Here is a 23,750-nt window from a genome sequence, read left to right on the forward strand (position 1 = left end):
GATACTTGGTTTTCCCCTCAGATCCCACTACTCTGTAGTAGACCCGAGGCACTGATCATAACTCAACATCACTTTGGGGATACTGGGCTTTCCTCCTAATCTCGGTACTCTCTATTGCAGAAGTCCAAAACTTTAGAAGTTAACAGTACAGACAGGAAAAACAAACATATTTTGAAATTTCAGTATTTTGAATGATTGAATTAAAAAAAATTACCATGCCAGGCTCATGTAGCAGGATTTTGGGAGAGAAATGTCAATGCGTGGTAGAGGACAGGAATGCCCTTTACACCAAGTCACTGAAGTGATTCAACAAGAGCCAATTTGGCAGATCCCATCCCTTGTGTATTCCCCCCTTTTCCCAGTTTCATAGTGATTCCTGAGCTCAGAAGACAATCTCTAGCCATCTTCTCCCACGCCCCATCCCGATTTCCTGACACTTAAGTGACACTTTTCTAAAGACGCATGACTGACACAGTCAGGTAGTCTCCCTGCATCATGGGATGGGCTTCATGATACTTTGTTTTGTGTGGGATAATGTCCTTACTCCAGCACTATTTTTATTAATGCATCAAAGTAAAACAAGTATTTTTGCATCAGAGATGAAAAATCAGTGGTTATTTTGTCCTTCTTTCTTTGCAAGGTTCTCCTAAAAATAAAGAAAAGAAGTCATTGGATAAAACAAATTAACAAGAGGGAACAAACAGAAAAAAGTAATTTTTCTCAAAACTATGTACTAAACATCCAAACTGATATGAAGTATGTTGGGATTATGGAAGCAGCATGAATCAGAGAACCAAGGGCCATTGGAAAATTTCATTTACTGTCTCCCAGGAAGAACATCATGACAACACAAAGATCATTCCTGATCAAAGGAAAATCAGTTACAGGGAAGTTGCTTTTCTAGAAAAAAAAAGATTCAGTTCAATTACCAATTGCCCTGGGACTATGCTCGAATTGCATCCAGCACAGAGCTGTCTTGAGGACATTTCAATCATAATCAGAGATATTTCCAAATAGAACAAATTACAGGGTATAGACATAAGTTGGCATGCTATGGCCATCTAGATATTGTTGGATTGCATTTTCCATCATGTCTCAACTTTGGCTCTGCTAATTCAGGGTGTCAAGACTTGTATTTCAAGATAATGACCTCCATTCATTGATTAATCCCATTCTACATAATCGGGAGTGTAGTGTGTTTCTATGCTGGCCTTTGAACATGCTCTGCCCAAGTGCTAAGCCACACAGTGTACTTTAGTTAACTCACCCAGCCACCTTTGTTTTCAATGTAGTCTCTCACTGCATGGTTATCATTGATCGCTTGTGCGAGTAAGTGTGGCTCGACTTCAGTACTCTGTGCAAGGCACAGGAACAACTTAACAGACACAGCTAGAAAAGCTTTCCCATATTCCAACGCAGCTTTCCGACTGAGTGAGTCTGCAATTTCCTTGAATTTCTCCAGCTGTATATGCAAAGTAGAAGATAAAAAATGAAGTTTATTACAAAAAAAGGTCTAGTGTCACACACACACAATCTTAACTAAAAATTACTTATCAGTGGGATCCTAAACTCTTTTGGTTATGTTGGGAACCAACATTATTCTCTCTGGCCATGGCCCCTAACAACTAATGTTCTCAGTAGACCAGGTTCATCCTAGGCAAACTCCCTCAAGATCTATAAACTCAATACAACTGATAATCATTTAATAAAGTGAATAATACCCAAGAAAAGCTTAAGCTACAATACATGTCTTAGATTGCAACAAGGGGTCTCTTCCAACCCTCTTTATTATTTTTATTATGATTATTAACATTGAGGCTGTATTTGTTCCCATTTGTTTCTTTTTGCCTCAAAATAAGAGATGTGCAGTGTGCATAGGAATTTGTTTATAGCTTTTTTTTTCCAACGATATTCCGGCCCTCCAACGGTCTGAGGGACTGACCCCTGTGAACTGGCCTCCTGTTCAAAAAGTTTGGGGACCCCTGTCTTAAAACATACAATTGGTAAAACATCTACACTAAAAACAGAGAATTAAAACATATACAAGCAATTACATCAGTTATTAGAATCACATAATCCAAAGTTGTAGTCCAAGGCCATTCCAAATTGTCATAGCACAGATTTTACATTCTGCAGTTATTTTCCAAAAGCTTGGTCATGTTTTAACTTTCTTTCTGAAGCCTAAAAGGGAAGGAACTGAATGAATATCACTGGGGAGGGAGTTCCATAGCCAAGGGACCACCACGGAGAAGGCTTTGTCTCATCCCCACTGACTGCGCCTGCGAAGGAGGCAGGACCAAGAGCATGGTTTCCCCAGAAGATCTTCATCTCCATGATGGCTCATACAGGGAGATACGTTCGGACAGGTAAGCTTCAGTTGAGACTCCTTTTCCTCATGATAACTCTTCCAGGAATTAATTTCCCTTCTGAGGGGTTGATTTCTCTCACTTCCTGTTGTCTTGCCTTCATTCTTCATTATGAGTTGTTTGTAAGTCAAATGTTTGCAACTCTGGGGATTGCCTGTATTCTAACATCAGCTCTCAGTATTCCTTGCATCATAATTACCACCACCACTGCCATTATTATTATTATTATTATTATTATTATTATTATTATTATTATTATTTATCTGCCTCTTCCCAAGGTGGGCACAACATAGATGAAAATACAACATACTAACTAAAATAAAATCATTTAGAAAACATAGATTTTTAAAATCGTGTCAGAGGCAAATTGAGAATCTACTGCATGTCGCTTCTGGTGACATAGATTAAAAACATATAAACACAAGATTAAACCATTACAAATAAAAGTTATCCATAAATATAAAAATGTCAATTTAGAATGTAAGTAAACTCTTAAGAAATTCACGGGGTAACAGGCAACTTTAAGGCTTATACACATATTCTAATACTAATAAGTTTGTTCTTACTAGCTGATGTAAAAGGGCATAGCTTTACTAAATGATTGTGAAAGAGTCACATGGTTCAGGACTACATTGAAGTGGCTTGAACTCTTTCCTGGGGGGAAACAAAATACGTTGGTTTTTTTTGCCACCTTTCTTATCTGGGGAGGGAGGACAGCAGAGAGATCAGTGCCTAGCTGTTGATGCTACAAGGACACCGTCTTTCCCTTTCTTTCCCCCCTCCTCCCAGTCTCCTGCTCTTCTACACTTCCTTTATTGTGAGCGACGGGTTCTCTTCTTGCAACGCTGTGCTTTCCAGTAGTTCTCTACATGGATTGAGCATACATATCTGGCACAGCAAGTTGTGTTATGTGAAAATTACATTTCCAGGTGCTTCTAGGAGAGAGGCAACACCTTCAATGCTTTCTCCATCTGCAGGGTTGGGAAGGGAGAGTTATACTATCATTGCCTATTTTCCTTGCTATTCAACTTTGCCTCAACACCTGACAACTCTGAAATATGTGCCAGGTTTCTACATCTCCTTCCTTGCAGTTTGTTGGACTAATTATTATCCAAGAACAAAGAATACCTGGTTTTGTTTCACTTTCGTTGCACATAGATCAGTTTGAACAGTTTTCCTCAACACAAAGAAGTTTACTGTAAGAGATATGGAATTTTTTGACTGGAAAACACAGAAGAGTTTATTACCATGTTGCTCTGTCCAACAATTGCTTGGGCTTGGCTCTCTACCTCCACATTAAACTTATCTCCAAGTTCTCGTAGGGTGCTGGCAATAGCTTTTGGATCAAAAGAGCTTGCAGAGCTATCTGTGACTTAAAAGAAAACGGATACAGTTTCTGTTATTACCTGATTCGTTCAATTCAAATGCGAGTTCCAAAGACCTGCATCCAATTCTTAGACACAACAGCTAGAGTAGACTCATTGCATGAATGAGCACTTGGCCAGTCAACATTTATGTATTTACAGTATTTATTTATTTACAGTATTTATATTCCGCCCTTCTCACCCCAAAGGGGACTCAGGGTGGATCACATTATGTACATATAGGGCAAACATTCAATGCCCATAAACACATGTAAATTCCATTCAGTAAAACTGGTAAATTCAACTTCAGACTAACACATGTATGTTGTTGTTTATACCTATATGATGCCCCTGTCTTCAGGAATATACCACTAAAAAGCCAGGACTATGAAAGTACACACAGCAGGGGTGGTATAGTTGACAGGGTTTAACAGATCTGTATTTGTATCTATTTATTTATAGCAACATCTATATAAATGGTATAAGAAAAAGATGTGTGTTTGTTTGAGGCAAGTCACTGCAAAACTACATCCTGCTTCCTAAATTATTGGGCGGAATATTGTTCATTGTCAAGGTAGCTGGGAAACTGGAAATTGTTCAAAATATTAACACCCCCTCCTCCTATAAGAAAAGTAGAAAACGTATGGGCCACCCATTTCGGAATCTGAGCTATCAATAATATATTAAAATGATGCCTCTTTTGTATGTAACATGATATTTGTATCACAGTAACAGCAAATATTTGGGGGGGGGGGAATAATTTATTTTTGTAAAATCAAAACTAAAATAGTGGGTTGCTGTGCGTTTTCCGGGATGTATGGCAATGTTCCAGAAGCATTCACTCCTGATGTTTTGCCCACATCTGTGGCAGGCATCTTCAGAGGTGTCAGGTCTGTTGGAAGCTAAGCAAGTGGAGTTTATATATCTGTGGAAAGTCCAGGTTGGGAGAAAGAACTTGTCTGTTTAAATAATTCCCCCCCCCAAAAAAAATATTTGTTGTTGTTGTGATACAAGTATCAAAGAGAAAGTGAAACAAAATATTCAAGATGGCATTTTGAGGGGGATTTTTAAAATCACATTTTAGTATTTTACAATGGCATCTTTGAGACCTCAGAATGGAAATCCAATTTTTACATGACATTGAAGACTATCCCCCAGAGTTTGATAGCTACTTAGTGATAGATTTTCCAAACTTTGACTGAGCAAATACAGGAAAGTCTCTCTGGATGAGAAGGGTGGGGTAAAAGTGATGTAAACAAATAAATAAGTTGTCCACTATTTGAATTAACTAGTTTTCATATGCAGTTTTCATAATGAGCTTATATCAATATCCAGTGAAGCAACTTCCAAGTTCTGGTCCTCCTGGGTTAGAAAATGACTTCTGTCTCATGCATTCGAACAAACAAAACCCAGATTATAGTTTTTTGATTGGATAATACTGTGCTTTTTCCCACTAACCTCAAAGGAGCCACCTAAGTCAAGTGTTCATGATTATAATAATTCAGGTCTTGTTTTGAAAACTATTATTGCGATATCTGAACTTTTAATGTAATGAACATGAAATAGTATAATTGATAAAAATGCATCTCGTGTAGCCTTGAGTCTATGAACATTTATGCTGCCAGCTTCTCTCTCTCAAAAGGTGCTACAGGATCCCTTTCCATATTGAACCAGGCTAACACGGCTATGTCTTAGAATTTCTTCTACATCCACCCATTTCAAAACTACTGTCTCTGCAGTTCTTAATTCTATACTTACCCAAACAAATTCTCTTACCTGTATCACTTCTGGAAGCTGAGGCATGCAGGCTACGAAAAGTTGCTCCAGAATTGTCGCAAAGCAATTCTTCTACAATCAGCTTTGTTTGTTCTTCAAAAGTTAACTTCATGTTAGCTTATCTGTTGTCTAAATATAAGTTGCTAGCCTACTTTTCCAGATTATTCTACCTCTGGACAAGAAGGCTTATTCAGGATGTCTCCAGAGTTTTTTCTTTCCAGGACAGAATATATGGATGGAACTGCAGCTGTATATTCTCCAGGTCATATCAACTTACAAGAGGAAGTTTCCCCGTATTTGTACTGCAGCCACACCCACAATAACCCAGAATATCAATATTGAGTAATATTGCTAGGATATTTTTGGCACGTCATTAGTAGATCTCTTTCTCCCCGCATGAGCCTCGGGTACTTTGTACTGGTGTACAAATAGATACTTTGCTCTTTGGTGTATTTCTTCAAGTATGTGACTTGCCCAAGTTCACATTGTGGGTTTCCATGACCAAGTACGGATTCACACACTGGTTTCCAGAACCCTGGTTTCCAGAGAAATAATCCAAATCACTACACTTCATTGACTATAACTTACAAAGTTGTTTTCTAATTTAAGAAGCATTTTCTATGTACAATAGAGTCTCACTTATCCAACGTTCTGGATTATCCAACGCATTTTTGTAGTCAATGTTTTCAATATATCATATTTTGGTGCTAAATTCGTAAATACAGTAATTACTACATAGCATTAATGTGTAATGAACTACTTTTTCTATCAAATTTGTTGTATAACATGATGTTTTGGTGCTTAATTTGTAAAATCATAACCTATTTTGATGTTTAATAGGCTTTTTCTTAATGCCTCCTTATTATCCAACATATTCACTTATCCAACATTCTGCCGGCCCGTTTATGTTGGATAAGTGAGACTCTACTGTATTTCTGAACTGAGGTTGCAAGTAATTAAGTGCTGATAGGGAACAACATAAGGCCTCATAATTGGCATTGTATACTGGTAAAGAATAATGTTGGTATAGAATCAAATGAAAGTATGTAAACTAGTTTGACATGGCTCAATTTGTGTGCATGTGATAGTAAGTACAGTTGAAAGCTTCTTCCAAAAATGCACTGAACCTGTTTTCCTAGAACAGAATAGTCCTCCAATGGATAAGAACATTTGCTTTGTTTGATACAAATAACCAAAACCAGTAATAAAGCGTCAGACAAAAAAACCCTGTACAAAGACAAACACAGTTCAAGCAGATCCCACCAAAATGCTGAATTCACTTCGTTTTTAGCCTGAAATTCCATGTGTGAAAAGCATCTTAGGAAAATGCAAACAATGTGATAAATTGGGTTGTTGTATGTCTTTCAGGCTGTGATAAATTCTTTCCATGTGTATACAGTGTTCCCTCACTACTTCGCAGTTCACTTTTCGCAGATTCAGTGTTTCGCAGTTTTTCAATAAACTCTAAAAGTCTACTATAAATAATAAAAAATTACAATTTACAGCCTAAGGGAGAGAAAAGGATCCCAAGTGGCAACAGGAGGAGAAGGGGGCGATTTATCAACACACGATTGGTTGATAAAGACTTAAAATAGTTATAACTGCTAAAATAATGTATAAATATTAAAATAAATAGTGTCCCTACTTCACGGATTTTCACTTATTGCGGGTGGTCCTGGAATGTAACCCCCACGATAAGTAAGGGAGCACTACAACAGGATAATACGTTAGAATCAAGACTAACAGCAATATCTAATAAACTATGAATAATTGAGAGATGACTTCTACTGTCATCTTTTGGACACTGATAGCCTCTTCTGAAGATAGAGCTGATATCTTATACATCATTTCTTTTAATAACCCAGCGTTTCTTCTACAACTCCTGATTTCTCGTAAAACACACAACCCCATGAATGAAGTTTCACTTTTATTTTTATCACCTTTGCTGCTACTGTTTTTGGTTTGGTTACATAACCGTTTTTTTCTTTTCTATTTACTTTTAAAGTGGTGACTAATACTAAAAATAAATATCAATTCCTTAGGTAACTCTTATTGAAAAATATTAATTTTTTGGATTACAACTTCTGGGATCCCTTCTAGCCATGACAGCAAGCAATCAATGCTCTGGCTTTCAGCAAGGAATCAGAAGTACAGAGTTCTGACAAGAGTAATCTGCCTTTTGCTGTCCACTCCACTGGCAAGGAAAGTAGAAAACGTTATAGCAGAAAAAAGTGATCCACCCATTTTTACCATGGCCTGCACGCAGTACCAACATACAGCTTTCAGTAGTTTAAGTGTGATGGACTGCAATCCTTGACAGACACAAGGTTGCTCACCCCCGAATTAAAGCATCATCAGTTTTTAACTGTTGTTGAACCTTTTGAAACACTCTACTCCAGCCGCAATTGAAATCTAATCAGCCCTTTTCTCCTTAAGTTATTTAGAATAAAGTTCCCATAAAGTCTGGATAACATATGACTATTTCCATAGTTTATAAACTATGTTTCCTTATGCATAGTGTTATGAGCTACGCTTGATAAATATGATTTGCAGTCTTTTTGGCAGAAAGATACCATATTCTGAACAACAAGAGATCAGGTATAGGAAATATTCTCTCCTGGATCCATGACCATCTTTGAAGAATACAAGTCTTATTTTAAAAATACAAATTGGAATTTTTCTATGAAATCCCTTCCCTCTTCCTGGCAAGGAAGGAAATGGTCTAGTTGCATTCAATAGAGCAAGCAGTACTTAATTATTTTTTACTCTTAATAAATGAGGTATCTTGCAAAATTGGCTCAGAATGTTACAACTATAAGTGGCTACACTTTTTCCCATGTGGCAACTCAATTACTTTCACCAGAGGGACATCTAAGAATCATTAGAAGTCATGACCACAGAGTGAGAGATCATGTCTATATCTGCCCTTTGCACACAGACCCTTTTCTTCATTAAGGCTATGTTTTGCCTCAGCTAAAGGTGTTTCTTTCACTCCAAATGACAGTCCACAAATTAGGAACAGGTTAAATATAGGCAGAGGGAAGAGATTTATATAAGCGCAAAGCAAAGGCAGAGACCTCAGCGAAAAGGAAAGATTCCAGATGGATTTTCTACAGAAGCAAAGAGCTGCAGAAATGTCTAAAGTCCTCTTCACCCAGAACCTGTTTCTCTGTCTTATTTGGACTTTTCTTCACATCAGAGAGAGGGGGAGAGAGGGGGAGGGAGAGAGAGAGGGGGAGGGAATTAATGTGTGTGTTAGTCTGAAGCTCCTTTACTCACAGCATCCTTAGGCTGCTCAGGGGTAGGGTTGTTGGGTTTCTACCTCTATCTTTTCTGTTTTCTTAATAATTTTTTTTTGCTTTACCTGGCTTCTTTTCCATTTTGGTGTAACTTTTGAGTTAATTGTTCATTATTAAAACATCGAGCCCTAAAGATCTTAAAGAGACTTAGTGCCTGCAGAGCTTCCCCCACAAACCAGTAAATTGCTCACTGGCATCATTGATTCCTATCACTCTTGGGACAAAGGGTTGTGCAAAGGCTTTACTGGCAATTCATAAAACTTTAACCTGAAGAATACAGTAAAGTTAATCATACTGGATCTTCCCACCTATGATTAATAACGGAAGTTTAAAAAGGTTCATGTTAGTCCTGCTACTGTCCCAAGCACAGTCTTCAAGACTGAGACAAAGGCCTGCAGCACTTCAGGCTTGTTGTCACTTTGCTTCACCAACATTTGTATCTCTATTCCTCCAATCTCAAGCAGCAATTCAGTCAGGAAAAGGCAGCCAGTGTCATCCTGGGCTGCCAGATAGGCCTTCCACAGCTGGGAACCAGCTTTACTCATTGCAATGGTCTGGATATGAACAACCTGCAATGCAGCCTGTATAGCGTCTGGAGGCACCATTTCCTGCCAGGGTACAGATTGCTGGCAGCCCACATCTAGATTTATCCATGTCCTCTCAAACTGCTCAGCAGTCAGACACACGCTGGGCATTAGAATAAGGTCGCTTGAACTGTTATCAGAATGAGCTTTCTCCTTATCTTCTGTCACTGGGGGTGCTGAAAAGGAAGAAGAAACAAAACATGAACCACTGCATGCTTCATACCAATGACAAAGCTATAATTCAAACTACAAAGCCATAAACAACCAAGGACAAAAACTGAGAAGCACTAGCTCATTTACCCTTGATTGCCAGAGCCTCTCAGAAAGATGAGAAAGGGATAAATATAGTAGAAATGGGGTATCATTATAAGCAACACAAAGAGAGCATACTAGTGGAACAAGCTATGTTCAGGGCTGTGAGTCCCCTGAGTTGTTCTCAAATTTAGAGAACCAAATCTTCCCCAAAAAGAAAAGAAAAGAAAAAGCATCCCAGCAACAAAGGTAAGATTTCCAAGCATGTAGAGCAGAGCTTTTCAAACATTTCATGCTGGTGACATACTTTTTAAACATACATCATTTTGCAACACGGTAATTCATTTTTATTAGCAAACTAGAGGTTGTAAGTCATGGATACATATACATAAATTGTAATAATGAATTATATGGGGACATAACATATGTTATGGAGCCTTTCATTTATATTTTTTAAAATACATGCTTTGTAAGATAATAATTTTATTCTTATACCCGCCCCATCTCCCCGAAGGGACTCGGGGCGGCTTACATGGGGCCAAGCCCAGTCATCGACAATATAAAAACAAGACAATAAAACAGATCAAACAACAATAAAAAAGTCATATAAAAATCACATACAAAAAACGTAATGATAAAGTCTTGGATAAAATCTAGGGAAACTGGGCCAAAGGTGCTAGTTATGTTGATATCATCAGGGAGGGGTGGTTATCCAAATTGTCATAGCCTTCAAAGTGCTAGCAGAGGTGTAAATACAGGACTAATAATGGAAAGGTAACAGGTCGATCTTACTAGATCAGTTGTCAAAGGCCTGCTGGAAGAGCCATGTTTTCAGGCTCTTCCGAAAGGAGAGGAGGGTAGGGGCCTGCCTGATCTCCCTGGGGAGCAAGTTCCAGAGCCGGGGGGCCACGACGGAGAAGGCCCTCTCCCTCGTCCCCACCAACCGCGACTGCGAGGGTGGTGGGAGCGAGAGGAGGGCCTCCCCCGACGAGCGAAGAGATCTTGCAGGTTCATAGGGGGAAATGCGGTCACGAAGGTAGGTGGGTCCCGAACCGTTTAGGGCTTTGTAGGTAATGACCTGCATCTTGAATTGGGTTCAGAAAATAAACGGCAGCCAATGGAGCTCCTTGAACAGGGGAGTAGATAACAACATACATTACTGAGATTTTTGTCACTTCTCATTACATTCACACAACATACCTATACATTGTAGCCAACACACTAATGTGTCGTAACACACAATTGGGAAACTGCTCTAGACTGAATAGGCATAATTGAAACCAATCTAGCTGAACTAGATGCTTAAAGCACGATTTCTCATTGGAAATTTGGTTTTTTTTAATTAAGGGCAAAGTGAGATCAGAAAGCTGAGATAAGAGGCTGACAGCTAATTGAAGTTTTTTTTACCTTTGCCCACTGTGGAAGCGTCTTCACAAGGGGAGTCAGCGTGATGAAGATCAGTCAAAACCTGGCTAGCTGTCATAGCTGTCCATTGTTCTTTGCCATAGATGGGTACCAAAGTGTTGAAGTCAGAGGCCCACAGATTCACAGAGCTTTCGGCCTGTTCTTCCAGAAGTCGTAGAGAGTGATCAGATGTGGGGCTGCACAGAACCCTTTTTGTCTCCTCCATGCCAGCTTGCAAAAGACGATAGTAGAACAGAGCACGGTCCCGAACTGTCATGTCTCTTTCCTCTTCTTAGATGAAAAAGAATAGTTTTGCTCACAACAAAGAGCACAATATTCATTCAATTCAAAATTAAGACATATTACACTACTACTTGTAGTGCTCTTATTTCTATATTTGGTAAATTTGCCACAAGCAGTGCAAGGAAGCAAAAGAAATGTGTAGCAAATGTTTAAACTCTGGTCTGGCTTTGCCATTTATGGATTTTTGAAGCTGGAGCAATTCTGTCACACAATTTTCAGTAACCTATAATTACTATGGTCACTCCCCACCACAATTATCATTATCTTTGTCATGATATAGAACCTATCTTAGAAAGAATATCCTTACCTATACAATAATAAAGCAATCGGCCCAACATATCTTGACATTCAGCTGGACGTGCTATGAAGAGGCGTACCAATGCTGTCAGCAACTCCACCTTCACAACTGAGAATGTCTCTGATTTTATATTGTCGACAAAATCTTCCAAGATATAAGGGACATTGGGAATTCTCTCCCCATGCACTCCCAGAAGCCAGATTAATGCTTGCTTGCCCTGTGAAATGAAACCAAACACCTCAGAATCAAAACTGCTTTACTTGATTTCATATTTAGCAATGCTGAGACAAAGTTCATGCAACTAAACTGACATGCTGAGAAAATCATCAATATGTGTAGATTAGAGCATACTGTGAAGTGAGCTGACAGACAGGGCCTCATCATATACCCAGTTAACAATTCTGATGCCAATTGGTGTAAAAATTAGAATCAAGTTAAAAAAATTAGGTTTTTTTTTAATGTGAAGGCTGAGAACATTTTTATTAGCTTTTTTGTTAATAAAGTACCAATCAAACAACAAATATTAATACAATAATACAATAGTGAATTAAAAAACAAAGGAGTACACATGTTTCTGAAATAATATATCAGGCCAGAAAATTACCAGACCAAGTTACACTTATAAAACGATCTTTTTGTACATATGATGATGCCTAAGTGAAGAAAAGAGTGTGACACCAAAGAGAGATCCAATAGCATCAACATAAAACCTTTCCTCTTCATTAATACATTGAAATAGAAGTAAAGAAATATCAAAGAGATACACACTGAAGAAGACACTCATCTCCTTGTCTGGTGATAACATTTGAGTACCATATTCATTGTCATGGCTGCATCCTACAGAATCCTGGATTTAAAAATCTGAGGATGCATCAAAGCTCTCTGGCTGATTTTTATTTTTTTTTTGAATTTGTGGTGTGGATGTTACACAATTTTTTAAATGCTGCTTCTCACTTTCAGTACCTCAAAAGCACTTTGCTACAGCAAAAGTAGGTCCAAGAAATCAAGAAGTGAAGGGCAACTGGCACTATGAACCTTGAGAAATGTAATTGAGGAAAATGACTCAGCAAACGAACAGGCCTTCATTTGTCACTGAGGGCTTCCTAACATGAGAAGATGTGTTAATCTTGATGTAAATGCAAATTGTGTTGGCACTGAGCTTTGAGTTTTTTGTTTAATACCAAACTTGTTCTGGACTTTGTCCTTTCTCAAGTGAAAAAGCAGGTATATTACTGCAACAGCAACTACTGCTGGTGCTTCCCTTTAAAAAAATGATATTTTCCTTTTTTTTAAAAAAAATTGTAGTTGTTTGGAAATAATAAGCAATTGTTCTTTGTAGAAAGTCAGGAGTTCTGTATTGAAGTTGGAAATAAAAGGAATTACCGCTGATATAGTTTGGGGCCGGAAACATTTCTACAGATATAGGTGCAAACAGCCTGGCCTTTCAGTTCTGGGGGTCTATGGAACAGAACTGGTTTTACAGTTTCCATTTGGGGACATGTAAGAAATATGTTCCCGATATGCTGTGCAGTTCCTGTTGGTTCTACTGAACTTATCGATGGTTTTCGATACTGGCCATGGTATCCTTCTAGATCAGCGGTTCTAAACGTGTGGGTCCCCAGGTGTTTTGGCCTACAGCTCCAAGAAATCCCAGCTAGTTTACCAGCTGGTGACCCACAGGTTGAGAACCACTGTTCTAGATCGTCTTGCTTGGATAAGGCTTGGGGGCAGTATTTTACAGGACTCTGTTTCCTGGAGGGATGCTCTCAGAAGGTGAGGCAGGGGGTTTCCTGTTGGACTCCTTTGACTACTGGCCTGTGGAGTTCCTCAGATTGAATTTTTTCCCTATAGCTACTTAATATACACATGAAACTGCCACGAGGGTCTGTCCAGATTTTGGGGATGGGTGTCACCAGGATGTTGATGATGCTCAGTTCTATTACTTTCTTCCACCTAATACTAAGAAAGCTGTGCTAAGCCAGAACTTGCATCCATAATGAAATGGAGAATGAAAAAAACTGAACTAAATCCAGATTGACAGAGGCCAATTGAAAGACATATTTTGGAATAGGGCTCCAGCCCTGAAGATGCAGATTTGGTGGTACAGTAGAGTCTCACTTATCCAAGCCTCGCTTATCCAAGCCTCTGGATTATCCAAGCCATTTTTGTAGTCAATGTTTTCAATATATCGTGATATTTTGGTGCTAAATTCGTAAATACAGTAATTACAATATAACATTACTGCGTATTGAACTACTTTTTCTGTCAAATTTGTTGTATAACATGAAGTTTTGGTGCTTAATTTGTAAAATCATAACCTAATTTGATGTTTAATAGGGTTTTCCTTAATCCCTCCTTATTATCCAAGATATTCGCCTATCCAAGCTTCTGCCGGTGCGTTTAGCTTGGATAAGTGAGACTCTACTGTACTTCTGGATTTAGTTCTGAGTTTCAGAAGTGATCAGGGGTAGATTTGCACAATTAAAGCTAGTGTGCAAACTATGCTTATTCCTGCAGAAGTTTGATCTAGCCACTGTAGTACATGTTTTAGTTAGACCCTGTTTGGATTCCTGCAATACGTTCTACATGGGCTGCCTTTGATAAGGGCTTAGAAACTTAAATTGACCAAGGAATTCCAGTCAGATTTTTAATGGGGATTGGCTACAGAGAACACACAATAAATTCCCTTGAGGAAGCAACTATGCTGGCTGCTAGTCTGTTTCTGGGCCCAGTTTAAAGTGCTGGTGAGAACCTACAAAGTCATATATGAGTTAGACCTAGGCTTTTTGAAGAACCATATCTCCCTATGTGATCTTTTTAGAGTTCTAAAACCTTCAAGAGTCAACCCATGTAGACTGTACATCTGAACACTGGCATACAGTCTTAATAGAAAGGAAAATCGTGTAGTTCTTTCCCTTTCAGTCTCTGATAAAATCCTAATAGATAAAATAGAATTCTATCATATACTCAAGAGGTACACATACAAATTGCACCATATTAGGTCATGGATTTTTTGTTGGAAAAATATAAGGGTTTTATTTACAACTTTATATCAAAGTTGCATTTCTCAACTTGCTGTCTGACATGAGTGTTTAAAATAGCCTCAATTGAGTCATCCACAATTTCTGCTTACCTCACTATCCTGGATATTCTCTTCGCAGCCAGGCAAAGCCTGAGACACAGTCTCTGTACACTGTGGACACAACCACACCAAGTCACGGAATACCTGCACTACAGCTATAAAGGAAATTTGGGGGGGGGGGGGGGGGGTTATATAAGGAACTGCGACAGTAATGTTTCAAAATAGAAAGCAGTAAAATCCAGAGTGAAACAGTCAGCAATATTAAAATATATTAAGAACCAGGTTCGACAACAATATTTTAATTTCTTGTCTCCCATAAGAATGTGCTCTCTTAGATGTGGAGTCTTTTCTCTGGAGGCTTTTAAGAAGAGGCTAGATGGCCATTTGTTGGGCGTGCTTAAATTGTGTCTTCCTACAATGCAGAATGGGATTGGACCAGATGGCCAATTGTGGTCTCTTCAAACTCTACGATTCTATGATTCTTAGGGGCCCATCTATCCTTGAGAAGGAAGATAAGCCAATTACAGTGCTGTCTTCTTTCTCTACCACTTGCATCTCCTTTGTTCCCAGAAAGTAAAGCATGGATCTCTAATGGAGACCGCAAATGACTGGTAGGTTTACTGAGGAAGAGGAAGTCTTTCTAATAACTTCATCATAAGTATTCCAGAACTTTATAGAAATAGCATGTTGACTGGAGTATGGAAATTAATCAGAAGCAAATGAAACTTAAACAATATTGTCTCAATATGGATATAAAGTTGGGAAACAGAAATTATTTTGGTTCAGAATCTTAGTACCGCCTGCAGTTTAAAAATACATTGCAAGGCTAGCCTCAAGAATACTGTAAGATTCTAATCTGGATTTTATAACATAAATGTATATGGAGCAGTGTCCACACTTGCTTTCCCCTGAAAGGAATGCAAATGGTGCATCAGTTGAAGCAAAGCAAATGTACAACTACCTGACAGTATAGTACCAGACTTGAAGCCAGAAACCCATCTAGACTGCAGATCTCAAACCTTTTCTAGGGAGCAATCCTCCTTAAAAAAGGTTACACAACCAGACCTGACCAGCATTTCTATTGATCAACTGGAATCATTTCTTGTTTGATAAAACGCCACTTGAGGTAATGAAGAGTCGGAAGCAACTGAATGAATAAACAACAAAATGTCACAGCTTTTAGTCTCCAACCAATGCATCACTGCATTCAGATACCAGTTGAAAGTTTTCTTTGATTTCTCACTTTACTAATTTATTTCAATGCATTTATTTATCCTTGCAACCCATCAGAGTCCTCAAGGCATTGCATAATTGATAAAAACATTTTAAAAATTTTTAACTGTCCAAATTCCACTTTTCAAATACTTCAAACAGTTAGTGACAGTGGCTTGCTATTTTTGTGGCAGACTACAAGCCATTATTTGATAAAATAATTTAAGGTCTAAGAGATTTCAGATTTGAGGTAGCAGCTGGGAAGATACATGCTTTTTCTATGCCATCTGGAATAACAAGCTCAATCATGCAAATAAATGCTTGAAGCAATCCAGATACAGTACTCAAAAACTTTCAGAGTTCCTAAGTATGTCAATGTATTCTGAAATCTAGTTTAGCTGATATCTAAAATTTGGATTAATTAATACAGAGTGGCCCTATTAAAAAGACATAAGCAAGAACAGATTAAAGAGAAAAATCTGTAATAGCACTGGCAAAATTGTATTGTAAAGATTATCCAACAGGTAACACACAGACCAAAACTCAATCAGAAAAAATGTAAGTTACCTGAAGTTATATGCTCTTGTTTCAACTCAAGAAGCTCTGTTAGGATTCTTACACATTGCTCTGTATAGGTCCTTGCTATCTTTCCTACAAACACCACAATGCAAAACTTTAATATAGAGACAGACAAAAAACATTATTTCTAATACTGTCAGCACTTATTAGAGTGGAGATGAATCATGAAGAAAGAACTTCTTTCCTCAATAGATTCTTTCATTTTTTTTTCAAGCCCAAACTGTCCTAACTTATTTGTTGTTGCTAAGAATGTGATTTTGAAGAAGAAATTCCATGATAGGACCTTAGGGTCACTGTATGTTGGAAATGACTTGAAGGCTCACAACAACAATCATGATACCTACAGAACAAAAAAGGGGGCATATAATTCCCAAATGCACTTAGCAGTGCCTTAACTCACTAATGGCACATATTAACAACCAATAATGAATTGCATCTTTGGACACAGAAATACAACCATATAAACACCTGTATGAGCTTTAAGCAGAGATCAGAGAAAATGATCAGTTAATAGGGCGGCTGTAACTGATCACCTCAAAGGTGGGGGAAGTACTTTGTATAAATTAAGAACGTATAAACCAGTCTGGTTAGGATGAGAAAAGTAGAAAACTGTAGTTGATAACAAAGTTTCTACTGCATTACATTAGTAGAAGCTAATGCCACTAAACTGCATTATAAAAAGTTTAATATATCTGTGACAGGCATCTGAAGTTCAAATATAGGTCACTGCTATTGTGTGTTTTCAAGTAATTTCCAGTTTGCGGAAACCCTAAAGCAAACCTATCACAGGACTTTCTTCACAATATTTTGATGTTTGCTAGTGCTTTCTCTTAAGCCAAGCGAGTATGACTTGGCCAAGACCCAGTAAGTTTACAGTGTTTTGAACCCTGGTCTTCAGAGTCCTAGCTCAACAATGAAACTACTGCACTACACTGGTTTCTTAAGTTATTAATGATGTGTGTATTAATGACGGACCAAATTTCAGCTAAATTCATCTTGAAAAGAGGTCTAACGCCCCTAAATTCCTGTTCAGATCAAACATAAAATAGGTGACTGCAATTTGAAATATACTTACCTCAGGGTTAAATTGACAACGTAGACACCACTGAGAAGCCAGGTATTGCCAGAACCAAAGATGGCACAATTCATGCCAACCCAATTCAAAATATTATTCAAATGTTGGCCTGTTCAGTCTTATAGTATGAGCCAAGTTGTGAAACACAACCTCAGCCATGGAAAAGATAACTTTTATGAATTTCTTACTCTTTTTTTCAGTCCCTAAGAAATCAGCAGATAGAGAATTGTATTCATTAGCCTATAACCCTGATATTGCTCCTACCTATGGCAAAGATTGCTCCCTGTGCAAGTTCTGCTGAGATGTCTGTACAGTAGTCCCTCAGTTCCTCCAGCACCTGCTGTATGTTCTCATCGTTCACCAGTTTGCACAGCACCTCCATTTTCTGGCACTTGATGTAATATGGTTCTGAGTAAGAGCAGAAGAACTTTTTGTAATGGCTGCTGAAGTGGCCAGGAAGGCTGTCTAAGATTTGACGCACATGACACAGAGCAGCAAAGCAGAGCTCTCTACTTTCAGAAGTACAAGCAGCCAGGAGCGGGCCCTTCACTCTCACGAGGACGTCTGTCTGCACATGTGGAAAGTCTCTAGCCAGCACAAGGAAGAGTTTAGTGGCAGCCATGACCACACTGCAGCTGCTACTCTTCAGATAGTTATCCAATAAGTTAAGGATGTCAAAGAGCTCTTCATCACTGCGGGGTTTGTAGCGCAAAAGAAAGGTCAGTACCTCACTCTGGCCCCATTGGTCTAGATCAGGCATCCTGTCAGAAAAACCAAAACCAATGTTGTAAATTTATAGCTTGCCTTTCCCTCATAGATGGTAGATCAAAAGACCATATCTAAATATTAGCTATAAATATATTTGAACAGAAATGAAATTGTTTATGAAAATTTAACTCTTCAGCCCATGTAGTTTTAATAAGGTAACAAGATTTGGCTTCTAATGAGTGTCGTCAGAAGGCAAATTCTAAAACTAAACTGTCAAAAAGATAAATGTGCATGCACTCAGTGTCTGTATGAGAGAACAAGGAACTAACAGAACACTAGAGGTCTTCAATCCGATCTCTGCCATGCCAAACACTGAAGAGATCTTTGTGGAGTGGAAATGGCTTCACAAAGTAAGCAACTGAAAACGTCTTTCCTTAGAAATGTTCCCAGCAGGAATAAACAGAATTACATGGTTATATCACCAGCATCATATGATCAGTGCCAATGTTCACCCAAAACCTGGCTAAAACTAATGTTTAAAGAGTGGCTGTTTGATTGACCAGTTGATACCTGCAACATAATTTTAAAACCAGACTAGCAATCAAGTGTTACCCAGGAACACTGCAATCTGCAAGCCAACCATCTCCTTTATTTAAACAAATATATATACAAACTGACAAACCCTGCAATTTTATACACAATACTTTTAATAGCTTTGTGCATGAAACAAGGTCTGTGTACATTTGATGACCAGAAAGCTAAGGTGTCATTATCTCAACCATCCATGTTGACAATTTTGGAGTATTTTGGAATTCCAAATAAAATCTACTCAATCTGCAGTAGTTTTTCATTAAAACAAGCCATGATACTGTTTTAATTTTTAAACCACCTTTTTAAAGCTCTAAGTTATTCTATTGAAATATGTGTAATTCACTTCATTAGATACTGCAGACCACTTCTAAAGCAGACAGTTGACATTTTAAAGCCATTACAAGTATACTGCAACTGTGAAGACCCAAAGTATACTGTAGTTGAGAAGCAGATTTCTACAAACTAAACATGGAAGAATTTACAGAAGTGTTTGGGGAAGACCATACCTATTAAGAAGATGGTGGGCAATGGGCTTGTTGATGACAACTCCTCCTTCATGTGCCAAAATCTCCTCAAGGGCCCGCAGACAATTCACCACCACAATAGGATCCTGGTCACGAAGCAAACTATATAATTCATTCACTAGTGCACCATCTGTGAAAACAACAGAAGTCAGATACCTGGCTCTAGGCGTGCTGCTCCTCCAGGCAGTTATCATACTGTGATGCACACATAAGCAACTACCACCAAAAGAATTCAGTCAATCCAATAATACAACAGCTTTGTCAGAAGGACAGTTGCCAAATGACTGCAGAAAGTATCCAAGTGAGCAGAGGATAATTTCACTCAAGAAAATGTCTGTGAAGGTGGCCTCCTGACTTAGCTTCAGAGAAATCTGTGTTCAATAAAACTATGCTAAGCATCATTGATTGAGTTATTTGCCACACTTGTACCCTGCCTTTCTCACCCCGAAGGGGATTCAGGGTGGCTTTACAAAGGCAACAATTTGATGCCACATATACATATCGATAAATAAACAAATGTATTAAAATCCAAACCAAATAAAAACCTAAACATCAATTTAAAAGATCATGCCCTGATCCCTGCACTGCAGCATCAAACTGAACTGTCTACACATTTATTCAAATGTTACATGTGACTGAACAGACGGGGAAAGAAACATATTTGCATATGCATATTTACCCACTTCACAGTCTCCCTGGAGTTTCTGCATCTTTGCACATCCAAGAACAGCTACTCTCCTAACATAGGAGGCTTTGTCTCGCAGGCCATTCAGGATTGGCTGTTGGATATACTCTTGTATGCCAGGCATCCTGAAAACATTGGAAGTGTATCAGGCTCAAGAACTGAATTCTTTTTTAATGTCATTTACACAGCACTTCTTTAATATACATACTTAGACATTTAATTAAGGCCTTCAGGATGGTGCTGCTTTGAGTCCAAGAGGGAAACAGATTAAAAAATGATTCCCATTCTATGCGCACATTCCTTTAAATTAGCTTAATTCTAGTCAGAGAAACAGTCGTCCTAAAATACTCCTCTAAATTCCTTATTTTCCAAGAACATTTGGTAAAGAAAAATAAATACAAAGGATGTGCTAGTTTTAAAAGGACAAAAAACAAAAACAAAATGCAATTGTGCAATAACATCATCAAGACTAAGATGCAAATAAAACAAAAGTTTTGAGTTCTTTAGAACTCTCCTTCAGGCCATGCAAAATAAAAAATTAGAAACGGAAAAGTACAAAAATGAGGCCAGGTGTTGCTGCCACAAGGCCTGCGTTCAGAATGCATCTTCTTTTCATGGGCTCTGCAGATTCCAGAACGAATGTAAAGAACGTACTTATGCTCATGTACCACTGCCAAAATTTAAGCACCAGTTTAAGAATTATTATGAAAAGTTGAGCTAATGAGATTTATTAAGTAATACAAATCGTATTTGATTTAGTAATGCAAAACAGTTCATCTTGTGTGTCTATAGTGAAGATCAAGGCAAACAGCACCACATTACTTCCAAACCCAACAGTGACCTTACCTGAGACTGCACATGCTGCGCAGGGCCAGGCCCCTAACCATAGGATTTGGGTCTGAGCAATCTTTGCATAGAGTATTGATAGCTAAGAGAGCTAAATCAGGCTTCAGTGGAGCATACGTGCACATGTACAAGTAAACTAACTTCTTCTGAACAATATCCACAGTGGCACTAGCTTTAACCATCTCCATAAAGACCCCAGAGACATCTATACCTTGGGTCATATGCCTGAAAATAAGTGGTAAAAGCATGTAAATATGTGAGTACATATTATGGTACCTTTAAATCATAACAAACCCCGGGAATGGTCAGTACCCATGTATAAACCATATGTAATTTTGGGTCATATTAGGAAAAGAAGAATAAAATCAGTATGAATGTACATAAAATATTCAGAGAAAAGCTTCAGTTTCAACATAAACAGTTCAAACAAACTACTCCAAAGAAAAGTTTCAGTTAAAACTTTTTTTTAAAAAGCATTTCAAACAAAATTATCTAAAAGAACAAGGAAAGTGAAGAAGAAAAGTATAAGAAAGAGAGAGAGGAGGTGGGGAGCTGCAGAGCAGCAGATCTTGACTCTTTGACCAAATACTACTGTTTACATTCTGGTATATTTTATTTAATGGCTAAGAATCAGATACAGAATATAGCAGTTATCCCTTTCTCTAATACAACAATTTACATATTACAATAGCAACCATGCCCAGTGTGTGTGTGTGTCAAAGTTATTAGAGCATATACTACTGACTCTAAGCCCTTAGCATTTTCCAAAGTCTATTAGACAAGTATTTGGCATATTGTACAAAGGTACAGACCTGATCACACGCTGAATAACATTTCTATAGCGGAGGCGATCAGCTTGTACATGTGGGTTAGACAGTGCTCTCTTCAGCTCCTTCAGAGCATCCTCTGATCCAAGGTATGGCATTTTGAAGAGAATCTGGGCTCCCAGAAGTTTTGAACATTGAAGAACCTTCTGTTATAGATACAAAGAGTAAATGTGTCGGGTAGTAATCTACTCTCCGCTTGAAATTCTCCACAATGTATCAATTATGATGATGACAACAATGATTTTACTGACATCAATGTACGTATTTAGTTTAACAAAGGCCATAAGCCTGAAGGTACATAAACCACAAGGACAAAAGTGTGATGTGCCAGCAAAAGGATCACAAAAGGATTTCTGCATGCACCTGAGCTCTGAAATACCAGTATTTGCATAAATGTAATCAGAGTGAGGACTGATTCATGTGGCAAAGTCTGCTATGTATTGTTATGAGCTATTTGAGCATACAAAACTTCGAAATACACAATTAGTTGGTTTGGTGTGAGTTTTCCAGGCTGTATGACCATGTTCCAGAAGCATTCTCTCCTGACGTTTCACCCACATCTATGGCAGGCATCCTTAGAGGTTGTGAGGTCTTTTGGAAACTAGGCATGTGGGGTTTATATATCTGTGGAATGTCCAGGGTGGGAGAAGTAACTCTTGTCTGTTTGAGGAAAGTGTGAATGTTGCAATCAGCCAGCTTGATTAGCGTTTAATAGCCTGGCAGCTTCAAAGCCTGGCTGCTTCCTGTCTGGGGGAATCCTTTGTTGAAGTGCTAACTGCTCCTGATTTTTTCTTGTCTGGAATTCCCCTGTCTTCTGAGTGTTGTTCTTTTTTTTTTTTACTGCCTTGATTTTAGGGTTTTTTTTAATACTGGTAGCCAGATTTGATCATTTTCATGTTTTCCTCCTTTCTGTTGAAATTGTTCACATGTTTGTGGATTTAAATGGCTTCTCTGTGTAGTCTGACACGGTAGTTGTTAAGAGTGGTCGAGCATTTCTGTGTTCACAAATAATATTCTGTGTCCAAGTTGGTTCATCAAGTGCTCTGCTATGGCTGACGTCTCTGGTTAAGTCTGCAGTGCCTTTCATGTTCCTTTCATGTTGCTTGATTCATGTTTGGGCAATGATGGTGCCTATATAGACTTGTCCACAGCTGCATGGTATACAGTAGACTCCTGCAGAGCTGAGAGGATCCTTCCTGTCCTTTACTGAACGTAGCATTTGCTGAATTTTCTTAGTGGAGCTGTAGATAGTTTGTAGATTGTGTTTCTCCATCAGCTTCCCTATGCGGTCAGGGGTTCCCTTGATGTACAGTAAAAACACTTTCCCCCTTGCCTAGTTTCCAACAGACTTCACAACCTCTGAGGATACCTGCCATAGTTGTGGGTGAAACGTCTGGAGAGAATGCTTCTGGAACTTGGCCATACAGCTCGGAAAACTCATAGCAATCCACAAATAGCCTAGGTGTTTGACAATATCCTAAGTGACTCACATCCAGTGATTCCAGCCATGAAAGCCTTCGACAACACACAATACGTTCAATTGGCAATCTTCTGTGTGTACAATTTCAGGTCACGTTTTAAAAACCTAAAATATATAGCACTTTTCCCACATGAAAAAAAAAATACTTTTCCCTCGGAAAGCCCATTCTTTCTCTTCTTTCCCATTACCTTCTGCTTGAAGTGAAGGGAGGACGCGGCCTAGTCCCGTTCAGGTCCTTCCCTCAGGCCTCGCAAGATGGCATCGCAATGAGCCTGAAAATGACTGTTTTATATTAGGTTAACCGATAATAAATAGATCTACTTTATTTTTTTATTTTAGAAAATTACACTGAACAGATTCCCGAACTCAAGACGAAAGGAAATCTGAGCTTAGCAGAACTGACTTGAAAACCACAACTTGCAGAATTCTGGGAATTGTAGTACAAATGAAGTCGAGGGCAATGTTGTGGTACTGCGCATGTGCTCCACGCATGCG

At 38.4% G+C, this 23,750-nt stretch overlaps 2 protein-coding genes across 6 annotated transcripts; both read right to left on the bottom strand.

The window, feature by feature from the left end:
* Positions 1-513: 513 nt before the first annotated feature.
* Positions 514-6,110, bottom strand: bcl2l15 (BCL2 like 15). 2 transcript variants are annotated; one of them, XM_062979702.1, is made up of 4 exons: positions 5,507-6,110; positions 3,614-3,732; positions 1,268-1,462; positions 514-646 (listed from the first exon to the last, which is right to left on the bottom strand). In XM_062979702.1, the coding sequence occupies exons 1-4, from the start codon at positions 5,616-5,618 to the stop codon at positions 608-610; spliced, it is 465 nt and encodes a 154-aa protein (XP_062835772.1). In that variant the 5' UTR covers positions 5,619-6,110; the 3' UTR covers positions 514-607. The 2 variants fall into 2 exon arrangements, with proteins under 2 accessions (XP_062835772.1, XP_062835771.1); XM_062979701.1 differs by having other exon boundaries at positions 3,614-3,738; positions 5,507-6,095.
* A 1,310-nt stretch (positions 6,111-7,420) lies between these two features.
* Positions 7,421-23,723, bottom strand: ap4b1 (adaptor related protein complex 4 subunit beta 1). Of its 4 annotated transcripts, none has more exons than XM_062979700.1 (11): positions 23,444-23,723; positions 21,761-21,921; positions 20,949-21,173; positions 20,097-20,227; positions 19,400-19,547; positions 17,859-18,355; positions 16,508-16,591; positions 14,780-14,883; positions 11,656-11,863; positions 11,049-11,333; positions 7,421-9,565 (listed from the first exon to the last, which is right to left on the bottom strand). In XM_062979700.1, the coding sequence occupies exons 2-11, from the start codon at positions 21,871-21,873 to the stop codon at positions 9,144-9,146; spliced, it is 2,217 nt and encodes a 738-aa protein (XP_062835770.1). In that variant the 5' UTR covers positions 21,874-21,921; positions 23,444-23,723; the 3' UTR covers positions 7,421-9,143. The 4 variants fall into 4 exon arrangements, with proteins under 4 accessions (XP_062835770.1, XP_003220571.2, XP_008108063.2 ...); XM_003220523.4 differs by having other exon boundaries at positions 11,049-11,336; XM_008109856.3 differs by lacking the exon at positions 23,444-23,723 and adding an exon at positions 23,266-23,411 and having other exon boundaries at positions 11,049-11,336.
* Between the last annotated feature and the right edge of the window lie 27 nt (positions 23,724-23,750).

Source organism: Anolis carolinensis, chromosome 4 (genome assembly GCF_035594765.1).
Source record: "Anolis carolinensis isolate JA03-04 chromosome 4, rAnoCar3.1.pri, whole genome shotgun sequence".
In the NCBI taxonomy this organism is placed as follows: Eukaryota; Metazoa; Chordata; class Lepidosauria; order Squamata; family Dactyloidae; genus Anolis; species Anolis carolinensis.